We start from the raw sequence: 13,907 nt of genomic DNA on the forward strand, positions 1-13,907 counted from the left end.
TCTGATTCCAGGACCATAAGCACCGGTTCCCCTCAAGGCTGTGTTCTTTCCCCTCTACTCTTCTCCCCGTATACCAACAGCTGCACCTCCAGTCATCAGTCCGTCAAACTCCTTAAGTTTGCGGACGACACCACCCTCATTGGGCTCATCTCTGGTGGGGATGAGTCCGCCTACAGGTGCGAGATTGACCATCTGGTGACCTGGTGTGGTCAGAACAACCTGGAGCTCAATGCTCTGAAAACAGTGGAGATGGTTGTAGACTTTAGAAGGAACCCAGGCCCACCCACCCCCATCACCCTGAGAGACTCCCCAGTCGACACTGCGGAGTCCTTCTGCTTCCTGGGCACCATCATCTCCCAGGACCTCAAGTGGAAGCTGAACATCAGCTCCCTCACCAAAAGAGCTCAACAGAGGATGTACTTCCTGCGGCAGCTGAAGAAGTTCAACCTGCCAAAGACAATGATGGTGCACTTTTACACCTGCATCATCGAGTCCATCCTCACCTCCTCCATCACCCTCTGGTACGCTGCTGCCACTGCCACTGACAAAGGCAGACTGCAGCGTATCATCCTTTCTGCTGAGAAGGTGATTGGCTGCAATCTGCCATCTCTACAGGACATGTTTGCCTCTAGGACCCTGAGGCGTGCAGGTAAGATTGTGGCCGATCCTTCCCACCCCGGTCACAAACTCTTCGAGGTACTTCCCTCCGGCAGGAGGCTGCGGTCCATCAGGACCAAAACCTCACGCCACAAGACCAGCTTCTTCCCGGCTGCAGTTGGCCTTATCAACAAGGCCCGGGACCCCCACCTGACTTGGACTCTTATCCCGCCCCCATGCCTCAAGTCTGTGTTACATTAACACACATTACATTACATTGCACATTGCATATTGCACATTCACATTTGCACTCCTGTTTTGCATTTTGCATTTTACTTTTTACTTTACTTTTTATATCTTTTATATCTTTTTATTTTATATATTGTTTTTTTCTTATGTGTAGTACTTATTGTGTTTTTATGTTTTTATGTTCATTGTATGCACCTATATACCAAGGCAAATTCCAGGTAGGTGTAAACCTACTTGGCAATAAATACATTCTGATTCTGATTCTGATTCTGACAAATGGAAAGTGTTGTCTCTTCCTCTACCATTAAGAACCAGCTGCCAATGAACCAGTGCTGATCAGTTGATGAGAGCAACACCCAAATGACTGTGGGTGAGGAAACAGGTTGGTTTTCTTCATTAGTCAAGAGGGAGACTTGTTTCAACAGTAAACGTTATATTTCTAATGAGCTATGAGCAAATATTAGTCAGTCACCTGCAGAGAAAAATGTTGATGAATCATATGTTCAAACAGAGGTGTCACTAATGAGCCCAACAGTTGTTCTTATCAATGGCGGATTACCAATGATCCATGAAGCATCTGTAAATGATATACTAAGCATCTATAAATCATTTAGTATGAAAACCTTTTATAAATGATGATTCATAAGAAACCTTTTTATCCTTTTGACTTCGAGCAATGTGATATTGAAGTAGTGTCTGAAGGAGAGGCATCACAGGCCGTTCCTTCCTGCAGCAGTGAGACTGTAAAACCAGCTCTGCTCCCAGTAAAACTACATGCACACCATTATGGACTGCACTTACTGCACTTCTCAACTGTGCAATATTTTCTGTACTATATTCATTTGTCTGTGCAGTAAATGGTTTGTGTGCAATCCATTCACTGTACATATTCTGACACATAAAACATTTCTTTACACTGTATATACCGGTTTTATTACATTTACATTTTCCATATTTTTTCTATATTTGTATATATTTCTTACATTTTAATTTATAGGGTGCTCATAAAAACCAAACCTTAAGGAATTGAGGCAACTACTAAGGTATTTTCTGTCTGTTAATCAGAATCAGAATTGGGTTTTATTGCAGAGCAGGTTTATACATACAAGGAATTTGCTGTGGTGTATTTGTGCAAGTACATATCTAAAAAAATATAAAAATAGGAGAACATTTTTTTTATATAAAAAAATACTGTATACTATATAACAATAATAATAATAATTATTAGTATAGCCCTTTTCTTAACAATTTTACAAAGTGTTTAACAAGAAGATGTAAAATACAAACAATAAAAACCCAGACAGCTGACTAAAAGGACATTGGCCACACAAAAGATAAAACAGTACAAATGAATAAAAGAATTGTAAATAAAAAGCAGATGGAACAGTCAGAGAGGTTTGACCTCTGTACTTTTCCTGTGTTGTTCTCTTTACTCTCTGGTTGTTCTCTCGTGCTGTCATCGTGTGTCGATCCAGTCCAGGATGTTGTGAACTGTCCCTTTAACTGAGGGGCAGGGCCGCATCACTGACCGCTGCACACAAACAGATCAGTGCGCCTGCGCTGCACAGTGGAGCGGCGGAGGAGCGGAGCGGCCGTCGATGCGCATTTCGGACACAGAGAGAGGTGAGATAAACTTTACCTCCTTAACAACACATGGCTTTAAATGGAGTAAAAAACATGTCGGGTCTAACGGCAGAGTCTCCATCCGCCTCTTTGTCCTTTAAACCTTGTGTCCCTCGTTTAAATGGCCCCGGGAGCCGCTGATCCCACTAATCACTCCCCTCCGCTTGTCCATCCGCGGGGCGCTAACCAGCAGCGGCCCCAGCCCGCTCACACACTCACGGATGAGGCCGGCTAACAGCAACATGGACGCTCCAGCTAACGGTGGCTCCACTTGTTGGTCCGCGTCTGTGGTGATGGGGTGTAACGGGGCGGCGGCGGCGGAGGCGGCGCTTTGTTAGCAGTGTATCCAACTGCTGTGGATCTATTTCGGGTGGGGGGGATTGTGGCTTCCCGGAGCGAACACATCCAGCGTGTGGAGCAGTGGCCTGCGGACGCCATTGGTCACCAGCGACTCTGTGGTCAACCAGGTTTCATGTTCACAGCAGAAAAACATGGATCATATCTGTTAATCGATTAATCTGTTCGCATCAGATCTTCTTGTTCTGACCCTCAGCTGACAGGCGATGGTTTAAAACCAGACAGCTGCTGGTATGCACTGGTTTCACTTTGTTTCCTTTTACAAGCCAGCTCTAAAGGGAGTCTCCTAAATTATTATTTATTATAAGGGATTTGTCTATTAAATAACTGTTTTTAAAATGTATTGTCTTAATATGGTGTCTTATTAACCGCCCTTTCCATGTAAAGCACGTTCAGCTGCATTTAATGCTATGTGAATTGTCATATAAATGTTTGTTGTTGTTGTTATTATTATTATAATAGATTTGTTCCCTGTTGCAGAAGCTCAAATAGTTCTTAAAATGTGACATTACCTTACCTTATCTGCTTCCTATTGTTTGCCTTCAGTTTTTAAACTTGTAGAGCTCCTTGTAACTGCGTTTTGAAAGGTGCTATACGAATACAATTTATTATTATTACTTTTCAATCACTTGTGTTTATTAGTCAATTTTTTAAATCTTAAGAGCAAAACAAGGGTAGATGTGTCGCTTTTAATAAGAGCACTCAGGCGACTATTGTCTGACTCATATCCGCAGGTTGTACATTAAGGTGTGTTTTGGTTTTCTGCAGAAAAATCGTCCCGAAACAGACTCGCAGGAATCATGGGCAGCGGTAAGTTTGCTGACATTATTAGGATTCTACCTGTGCCCCCAAGCAAATACACTTGCATGAACTTCCTCATAGAGTCAGAGTCCTCAGAAATGGACACTCTCACTTCCTTACTTCCACTTTTCTCTTTTCGAATGTGTGTGTTCTCAACATTGTCAAACACAAGTTAGACGTTGAACTGTGAAAATCGCCTTGAGCACACAAGCCTCGTTCTTTTTCAGGAGTAGGTCTCCATATCCATTTATTTACTGGTTTATTTTTGCCTCTCAAGTCTTGTGCTGATCACATCCCTGATCACACAGACTCCTTTGCTTGTTAATTCCCTCGCTCGTCAGACGTTCCCAGGGCAAGTTGTGGCATCTTGTGCGCAAGTTTGTGTTGGAGAGTCCTATGTTCTTATTCTGGGAGTGTGGAACAGAGAAGCGCTCTGTCTCACTAACTTCATGGAGGATTTATATGCTGACATCAAAGAAACGTTTGTTTTTTAGGCAGAAATGTGGGCACTGGGCAGCGCTCAACTCTGCTCTACTGCCTTTTGTTCTCCCAGTTTTGGCCTTTTTTCTGCATCTCTATCCTCTTTTCCTCCCATTGCCTCACTCTTCTCTTTTTCTGTTCTCTATCTTTGCTTAATCCCTCTTTTGTTTCCTCCCCCTTACTTATACACACTTGCCTCTACTGTCGCAACGTTATCTGAATTCATGCATTTTTGCATTTTTGTTAAAAAAACTTGTATCCTTTCCCTCCTTCTTTGCCCTTGTCTTCTGTCTCCCCTGCCACTCCTCTGCTCTCGCCCTCCTCTCAGTGTTCCTGCCGGCGGACGCAGCCCACTCCGTGCTGCGGCGGCTGCGCAGGGCCAACTTCATGCTGGAGGAGATGAAGCAGGGTGACATCCAGAGGGAGTGCCGCGAGGAGATCTGCACCTATGAGGAGGCCCGCGAAGCTTTCGAGAATGACGAGAAGACGGTGAGGGGGCGAGAGAAAGCATCACATCAGAGGCTACAACTTTTCCTCGCCAGAAAATTAAACACACACCGTAAAATACACATTATAACACACCTGCTACACAAAACCCACCAACGTGGCCTTTGTTAGTTTAACATTTGGTTGTTTGAGTGACTCATCAGTTGCGATGTTTATGCTGGGATATTAACTCCAGCAGATAGTCATGAGATTTCCAGGCCAGCCTGTGACTGGGCACACAAATATTTGCCACAGCGTGTGTGTGGTCATTAGACAATAATAAGCGCCAACACACAACTATCCACCGGAAAGTACAAATGCCTGTTTCTACCGATTATTTCTTATTTTAATACTTCATCTGAACAGTTGCTGGAAATCTCGAAACACGAGACTCCCAGCCAGGGCTGAATTTCACAAATCAATATTACTACTGCTGCCGTGTAACTGACACCAACCGTCCTATGAAAGAGAATCCAAACTATCCCTTTAATGTGTCAGGTATTCAATTTTATGCCAAGAGTGGTAGCTTGTGGAATGTGGGTGTTTTTCAGGATGTGATGATTATCAGCAGGAAGAACAGCCGAGTACATGCTGGAGAGGGGGGGGGGGCGTGTTGTGAAACCATTGTGAGAGGCCAGAGAGCAAAGTCACGCAGATGGACGTGCACAATCGTGTGGTCTCTGTTTGTATGGCTGTTGTTGTCTGCGGCCTTTCAGTTGCAGTAATCCATACAAAATGTATATTGTATACTGTGACCTTGGGTTTTGGAAACAGTTTTGTGCATCCTGCATGAAAGTAGTTGAGTTTTGCCTTGAGAAAAATATATCTAATCTTGACTGTGTGTCTTTGTTCTGACTGGCTGCAGAGACGGTTTTGGGAGGAATACGTGCGTGAGAGCAGTCCGTCCGGAGGGCTGGAGACGGTGGTAGGTGGAGTCCACTCTCTCTACTTGATTGTGCCACTGATGCTCGTTGTGTTCATCATCGCTGCCGTCGCCATCACCGTGTGGCGCTGCCACTCCCGCAAGCGCTCGCAGCGCAGCCCCAGCCTGGGACACTCGCACCACGACCACGTCCTGTCAGTGGTCTCGATGGACCATTGGGGGAGGGATTACCACCATGGTGACCAGTCAGAACTCAGTATCCACAGCAGCCCAGCTTATCCGGGCTCAGAGATCACATCAGGGAGAGGAAGCGCCGGAGATCCGCCGCCATCGTATGAGGAGGCTGTGGGCCACACAGACGTCCAGATAGAGACGGAGCCACCTCCACAGTACGAGGATATCGTCACCAACAGCGCTTCTAGTGTCAACGGCCATGGGAAGTAGACCTGCCTTTCACTACCACCCCAACAAAAGCCCTAACCTACACTAAGACTTCTCTTATCCTCTAGCAATGCCACTGTTGTGGCATCACCAGCCTTCCCCATTCTACACAAACAGAAACACTAATGGTCAATGGATTAATGCAATCTTTACCAGAGCTGCTGCAGTTTGCACTAACCTTTATTCAGTGAGGTGAAGTGATGGCAGGAAGGATCGAGTGATACTGCAATACCAAAACCTGGACTGAAGATCCTGAAGTTGTATCTATGCTGTCACACTGTAGTAAATCAATTTAACTCTACAGACATAACAAATGTTGCATGTAGCGTGAAGGGGAAAAAGTGATAATTGCCATAATGAAGGCACTGTTCTCAGTGTACAAAGGGGTTGGGCCGATGATTTATTGAAGATTAGTGCCAATTAACAGATGTTTTTAATGTTTAAATTTGACCAATTTGTTGTCAAAACAAGTACTTACTGTTTCCACTTGCAGTTGTTTATATTGCAAAATTGTACTTTGCAAGATCCAGAACCAGCTTTTAATCTACACATCAATTTCAGTGAAACCCACACTAATTTAGATTGAATTGTCATTTTTGTCCACTAGGGGACAGAAAAAAAAAAAAATCCATTCTGTCATATATTATGTCTAACCTGTTCGAGATTCAATAATTATTTAGTCACCCTCATAAACAAAATGTCTCCTTATTTCTCCCACATCCAGCCATCTAAAGAAAAGGACTGTTAACTTACCATCTAATACAGAACATCCCAGACCGTAAAACATGTTTTCACAAGATAATCAGTGTAAATTGTTTCATCTTGATCAGAGTTTTATTCCCCCGTGGTTATCCACAATATTATTTTTGGGATTTAGACTAGATTCTAGATGGAATAATAATTTTGTGAATTACACGTTCTAGTAATAATCGTGAAATGAGAAATTAGTTTTGTCCCATTAGGCGACACCTGCCGCTCTGGCAGTCAGTTTGGATATCGTGATTCCATTGTTCTGTATCGTGGTATCAGATTGTTTTTGCTTTGGGGTTTTGGCTTCGGTTTCAGTCATTCCACCCCTAATTTAGACCCAACTATTCAGCAAATTTGCTCAAGAACCGGAACAGTTCAACTAAAGTTGCACGACTCGTGATCGCTCCACATTACTGTCTTTTAATTTGATCCATTGAAATCATAAATATCACATGACGCAGGTTTAAACAATCAAGTTGCCAAACTAATGAATTGGCCCAACTTCCTTTTACACTTGGGAATGTTTTTGAGTTCAAGACAAGGCCGTCGGTTGTCATGGGGGGGCTGAAATACATTTTGTGAATGTGTGTCACGTGTGCGTTTCTTTTGGTCATGCATGCAGCTGGGTTTGTACTCCTGAGGTTGGATCAGGCTCTGCACAGCTTGTTGTGCGCTCTTGTTCATGTTTGTGCTGCTGACAGATGCTCAGAAGCTGCTTTAACTGTGAAATATGTCCCCCCCCTCGTTCCCCTCGAGCAGTTGTAACTGTGTTGGATATGGCTATGTTGTCTTTTGCTAAACGTAACTGAGGATTCTACAAGTAGATTTGCAGCTAAATGGTTAATGGAAGTTTTGAAGTGACTTGCACAGGAATTTGGGACAGGCCGCAATAGAGACAGACTCTAGGGTTTTCAGTTATCAGAGGAGTGAGGATATTTAATGTCACTATGGACAGAGTCCATGTTTAGCATGTGTACTGTATCTGTATATGTATATTGTGCGTGTGAAAGTAAGTTACAGTGAGATTGTTCTACTTGACAGGAAAGCAGTGAGAGTGAAACCAATGGAAGGATTAAACACTCGGTTGTGAGTGAAGGAGGCACTTTGTGTTCAAGCTCAAAATGAGCTGCTGAATGAAACTGGGACAGCCAGACGAGCTCAGCGTGACTCTCAGCAATAACGATGTCCCTGTAATCCTCTGGAAAACAAGTGCTCCTGATCTATATGCAATGCTGCTGCATAAAAACCAAATATATCTGACTTCCACCTGATACTGACGACTGTCACATTTCCTGTCTGCACCTCACACACTTGTGGGCACTGGTGGTTGTTATTTGACTTATTTTGTGAGTTGACCTTTGAACCTCAGCACTTGCTATGACGTTGCTATTTTTAGGTTGTGCTGGTAGAGGGTAGCCATTTTGGTAAGGTCAGTTGTACTATTACTTACAGAGCACTGTTTTTTTTACAATGCCTTATCAAACAAACAAAATGTTATATAACATGAAGTGCGAGGGAACTTGTTATAAATCCTTTATCTGCAAAAGCTTGAATTAATTTGTAATAAAACATTTAAAAATATGACTTGTAAATGTTTCCGTGTCTCAAGAGTGTGATCCAGTGTGTGAAAATGTATTTGTGAGTTTTAAACAGCTCAAGTCCTCTGGAGTGGAAGCTCACAATGATCATCATTTTACAAACTATTCTTTGATAGCACAGCCTGAACCATTTATCGGTAGACCAATGAAAATTGGCCAATTTTCACAGAATCAAAGTTTATGTTTGCAGATATATGCAGATATGAAAACTTTTATTTTACAAATATTGTATTTTGTTTTACAATAACAAATGTTGAAAAGATGTACATTTAAGTTTATATCAAAAAATGTAATTGTATTAGAAATGTATTACTCCTTATAATCTGTATCAGCCTCCAAAAATCCATATTGGTCAGGCTCTAGTGACTCGAAGCTACAGACATGAGTGAAAATAAGTTTGTAACATGAGTGACAAGAAATTAAGACTAAAGAAATTTAAAAAATCTTAAAATAAAACTTATTATAATTTTAGCTATAAATTATCTTAAAGGATATGTCTCGATCATTTGTGTTTTAGACATTATTCTGTCTTCAGGGAACCACCTAACCGGTTTCCCCACATTCATCCTCTCTGTGGAACTCGATCCAGAAATCTAAGAACTGTTGCTGCTGTTTAAACAAAGCAGGAAGTGACTTCACCACGAATGACCAGCCAGCCGCAGTGTGAGTGGGACTCGACGGGGAGCAGTTTAATTCCTCATTCAGCTTTGATGGTCAGAAATAACCCACTGTGGTTGGCAGATGCACTTGCACATCAAAAGCAGACTCATTAACATTTGATATGACTTTGTGGCACACATACAAAACACTGTGGCTCAGTTTGTCCTTGTTTTCCCTTTCAGTGCCTTGGTAAAGGAAAACAGAGTGTGGAGAAAATGCTGCTTCAGGTAGAACAAGGCACAGAAAATACACAAGCGGCTTGTGTTTGACACAAACACGTCTTAAAAGCAGCTCAGTCGCTGAGTTTCACAACACAAGGTCTCATTAATACAATATTAAAATCCCCTGTGAACAAGTGTTAATGAGGCTGACTTGACAAAAAAGCAAAGAGAAATGTACCTTCAAGCTATTACAAATAAAGCTCCCATTTTTTTTGGGATAAACAGCGTTAACTGCTGCTGATAAAGTCAAACAGGTGACGCCTTTGTCAAATACAGCAAACACTTTTCCCTGCATGTTTTGTCAATATTGAAACGTGTGAAAACCACGATCAGACCCAATCCTTAGGGTTTCGTAACACCTCCAGCATCTCGGCCTCCCGGGTCCCTTTGGCAGGCTCGTGCATGTACTCCCACCTGAGGAGGAAAGGTGAGTTCGTTACCAGGCGACGCAGATGGATCATCACATCACACAGGCGCCAGGTAACCGCTGCCTCAGCGTACAGCAGTCTTACCTGGCGGTGAGCGGGAGCGACATGAGGATGCTCTCGATTCTGGAGCCGGGCGTGGCCAAGCCAAACTTCACCCCCCTGTCGTACACCAGGTTAAACTCCACATATCTACAACAGCAAAACACACACACAAAACCTGCTGTAGACACGTTGCTTCATGGAACATTCATTCTTAGGAGTCCAAGGTTATGTTGGACGTTTTTGAATGCTTTTGAATTTGCCTTTACACACCACATAAAAAATGTTCACTGTGCCATTGGTTGGTATCTTTTCAGCATAACGTTGCCTTTATTACAGGGCAAGTGTTATTTCCCCTTGACATAGTGTATTAACATATTGAACCCAAAATTACACAAAAAATATAAAATCCAATATGGAAAATCATGGGGTATTTTATCATTACACTGAATGTTCTAAAATGAAAACAAATAGTATAAATAAAAATAAAAATGCGTTGATGTTAGGCCTGTTGCTGTGCTACTCTCAAAATGTCACTGTGAATTTTTTATTTTCTCAAACTGATATTAGAAAACTTTTTTGTCTTGCAGTTTATGCCTCTCACCAGTAGGAGGTGCAGCAGGCTCCTTGGAGGTATTAAATCAGCTTTACTCTGGTAAATGTTCCTGTTGCGTTAGGGTTAGTAGCTGAAGTCTTCCAGGTTGGTGCGTTTATGTTTTGCTACAGAGCTCTGATATATTAGTATAGCATCAACCTCTGTGTGGCTCCGAACTCAACAAATCACATTATCCTTCATCTATCGTTGCTTATCGTTTGTCATCACCACACCGACCTCAAAGACTCTTCAAAGTAATCTGTAGAACCTCAAAACTTGAATGCACTTTGTATCTGTTCAATGAGTAAAGGCTAATTCCCCCTGGTCATAGCTATTTATAAAAAAAATTATGAACTTACAAAATCTCCTTTTAACACTTTCTCTAACCGCAAGACATCTTCTTACTGACCTTCCTCGTCGTACCTGCTGCCAGTCCTTCTCCTCGTCAGTGAAGGCATCACTGAGGTGTTTGTGTACGATAGGCAGGTAGCAGGGCACCACAGTGCGAGCGCAGCTCTTCACAAAGTTGAACGCTTGCTCCTGACTCGGCGAGTCCAGGTCATCGAAGAAGATCCCTCCTATCCCCCGAGTCTCTCCTCTGTGGCCGATATAGAAGTATCTGTCACACCTAGAGGACAGAGGGGTTGGAATGTTAACTACTTTCACGGCTCAAAAGAAAAAGATTTCTTAAATATGCTCATTCAACCAATCTCACATCTGTACATTCATTACAGAGCTACAGTTAGCTTAGCTTAGCATTAACCGTGCATTCGCAGGATCCTCGGAAGGTCCCACTTTTCAAGTTATCAGGTTGTTGTTAAGAGTTTAGTGAAGTGTTCGTGTGCTTTGAGGTCGAAAAAGTGGAAGCTGTTGTGTTCACGGGCTTTGAGCGTTTAAACAGCACACCTCTTTACAATATTTTCATAGTAAAAGAGAGCGAAGAAAAATTATGTGTGTGTGTGACAGACGTATAAATATTTTAAAACATGCACGTGGATCATAAAAACATCTGTATTGGCAAAAACGCATGGTGGTAGGTGCAGTTTGCAAATGAAGAAAGTGTAACGCTTGACAAGTGGACATTAGAAGCTCATATCTAGAGCTGACTGTAAAGTTGTGTCTGTTTATAAGTGATGACGTCAAGAAATCATGCGTCAAAACTTTCACCGACTTTCCGAGTTGTTCCAACTTGAGATGGCGTTCACATGAATTTTTCCACGTTGTGAACTAATATTTCAAATTATTATACAATGTCACACTATTCCTTTTAAATTGAACTTCAAATGAAGAGGACAACATTTACGTATTACAAGCCACATCAGATAAACCACACCCTTTCCCTCCATATCCTCAAAAGGTCATTAAGTGGCTAACGTCACGGCTCAACGGTTTTTCTGCAACTGCAAACTTTAGGCTTCTCTTATCATCATCTGACAGTGAGGCTACACCCACTGTAATCCACACAGACAAATACACAGAAATCAGGAGTGCAGATGTGTACGTGCTGAAACACACACACGTGGAACTGATCTTGTGTCGAACCGTACCATTTCTTAAAGTCGGGGTAGTACTGCGAGTGGTGCTTGTTGCAGGCCTCCTTCAGTGTGTTGTGGAAGTGAAAGGCATCGTCTTTATTCACATAGACTGGAGTCAGGTCTGTGCCTCCACCGAACCACCACTGCTTGTTGCCTAAAGCGCACGCGCACACGCACACGCACACACACACACACACACACACACACACACACACACACACACACGAGGAAGAAGAAAACAAGGGTAATCATTCATTCTTGTCATCAATAGTGTCACTGACACCGAGACACAGCTGCTGACGTGGAGGAGCGGCGGCCACACACTCACCGTCTTCCTCCTCGATCTCAAAGTATCTGTAGTTGAAGTGCACGGTGGGGATGTGGGGGTTCTTGGGGTGGATGACGGAGCTCACACCCATGGCACAGAACGGCAGCTTCCCTGAGAGAAGGCACAGTTCAGACATGTTTGAGTCAGAACTCTGTTAGTGTGTGCAACGATCAATGAATATCTGAGTGTGCTGCACAAAAAAGACGAGGTCGATGATTAACCAGGATGAAAGTGCTCACCATCTTTCCCCTTCAGGACTTTGCCTCGGGTCCTCATCTGCCTGGCGGCCTCCTCGGTCAGGTTCCCAAACACCACTGACACGTTGACCCCCGCTTTCTCAAAAAGCTTTCCATCCTGCATCACACAGCTGATTCCTCCACCACCTGAGACACACACACACAGGGTCAAGATGGATACAAAAAAAGACATGAGATTGTTGTGGCCTGTCAGTTTTGATCAGTCATGATAGTTATGATTAGGAAAATAAATGATCAGCTGTGATCAATTCCCCCTCCTCACCTTCCTTCCGGTCCCACCGGTCCACCTTGAACGTGCCGCCGTCCACCTCCTGCAGGGCTCTGCAGAACTCGGCCTGGGTCTCCATGATCAACATCTCCATCCTCGTCCGCATCTCCTCCTTCCTCCCCTGCAGCACGTTGATGTCGCTCACCGGCGCAGACATGAAGCCCCGGCATCTCTCCAGGATGTCCCCCTCCTGCTCCTCCTCGGCGGCCGGAGCCACTCGGGTCGCCATCTGTGCGCGCTGGAAGTGGCTGGCGTTGGCTACGAGTCCCGCTACAGCCGCTGCTGCCGTCACCGCCGCGGCTGCACCGAGCACCAGGGCTCCCCTCCCGGTTCGCCCGCCTGCGGCTCTGCCTGCGCTCCCATGGGACATGAACCTTACCCCGGTACCTCTGGACAGCCATCTCGATCCCGGAAGCAGGGTCCCTGCCGGGCAGCGAGCGGAGGGACACGGCAGCAGAGCCTCTCTAGCAGCGGGTGGTGCTTTTAAATGTGAACTCAAACACCGTCTGGCTGTTGTCTGCGCCGCTTTGTGTCCCGTGTACAAGACGATGGAGGCCATTTGTAGGAGAAACTCACGCGGCTTCCCGGTGAACTCGGCTCGGGGGCGAAGCGGCTCACTTCTCCAGAGACTCGGACATGAACTCGAGCTCGTGTTGACTGACAGGCTTCAAGTCCGGGGGCGTGTCGTACCTTGGAAGTGACAGAGGCCCCACGGGAGTTGTAGTGTTCCGCCATTCACGCCGCCCTGCGAACGTCAAGACCCAGAATGCAGTGCGGCTGAAATCAATTGTTGCGTTCAAGTGCTTCCTCTATGCTCCGTCAATCGCGCTCAGCACTGTGAACGAATCAGGTCCGAGCAAGACGTAGTTTTTATCTCAGTTAAATGTACTCAATTAATTCAATTACAGTGTTCTGATAGAACCGTAACTATATCAGTAACTCTAACTATATCAGTAACTTTAACTATATCAGTAACTGTAACAATAGTTAGAGCAATAATGATAACTAAAACTGTAACTGTAACTTTAACTGTAACTATAACTATAACTATAACTAACTATAACTGTATCTACTCAGAACATAGTTTTACCACATTTGATATATATATATAATCTTTGCATCATGAAACATCACATCATCACTCAATGTTTATTTTCAACTAGAGAGAAAATAATTCTTAATCCATTTTTTATTATTCAATAATGTCTCCTCATTTTGCACAATACATAAGAAACGTATACTTAAATAAAAAAAGACATTTGAATAAAATAACTATAAAAATCGAACTGACACTCATTTAATCTAATTTTA

The 13,907-nt window shown here is 43.6% G+C and overlaps 2 protein-coding genes across 3 annotated transcripts; one reads left to right on the forward strand and one right to left on the reverse strand.

The window, feature by feature from the left end:
• Window positions 1-2,338: 2,338 nt before the first annotated feature.
• On the forward strand, window positions 2,339-6,527 carry prrg1 (proline rich Gla (G-carboxyglutamic acid) 1). Of its 2 annotated transcripts, none has more exons than XM_034582592.1 (4): window positions 2,339-2,469; window positions 3,561-3,636; window positions 4,436-4,596; window positions 5,459-6,527. In XM_034582592.1, exons 2-4 carry the CDS (start codon window positions 3,627-3,629, stop codon window positions 5,918-5,920), a joined length of 633 nt encoding a protein of 210 aa, XP_034438483.1. In that variant the 5' UTR covers window positions 2,339-2,469; window positions 3,561-3,626; the 3' UTR covers window positions 5,921-6,527. The 2 variants fall into 2 exon arrangements, with proteins under 2 accessions (XP_034438483.1, XP_034438482.1); XM_034582591.1 differs by having other exon boundaries at window positions 2,397-2,469; window positions 3,595-3,636.
• A 2,280-nt stretch (window positions 6,528-8,807) lies between these two features.
• cpox (coproporphyrinogen oxidase) lies at window positions 8,808-13,249 on the reverse strand. Its single transcript, XM_034582589.1, has 7 exons — window positions 12,591-13,249; window positions 12,311-12,454; window positions 12,072-12,182; window positions 11,756-11,897; window positions 10,618-10,836; window positions 9,659-9,763; window positions 8,808-9,560 (listed from the first exon to the last, which is right to left on the reverse strand). The coding sequence occupies exons 1-7, from the start codon at window positions 13,153-13,155 to the stop codon at window positions 9,476-9,478; spliced, it is 1,371 nt and encodes a 456-aa protein (XP_034438480.1). The 5' UTR covers window positions 13,156-13,249; the 3' UTR covers window positions 8,808-9,475.
• Between the last annotated feature and the right edge of the window lie 658 nt (window positions 13,250-13,907).

The sequence above is a fragment of the Hippoglossus hippoglossus genome, chromosome 4, assembly GCF_009819705.1.
Source record: "Hippoglossus hippoglossus isolate fHipHip1 chromosome 4, fHipHip1.pri, whole genome shotgun sequence".
NCBI lineage: Eukaryota > Metazoa > Chordata > Actinopteri > Pleuronectiformes > Pleuronectidae > Hippoglossus > Hippoglossus hippoglossus.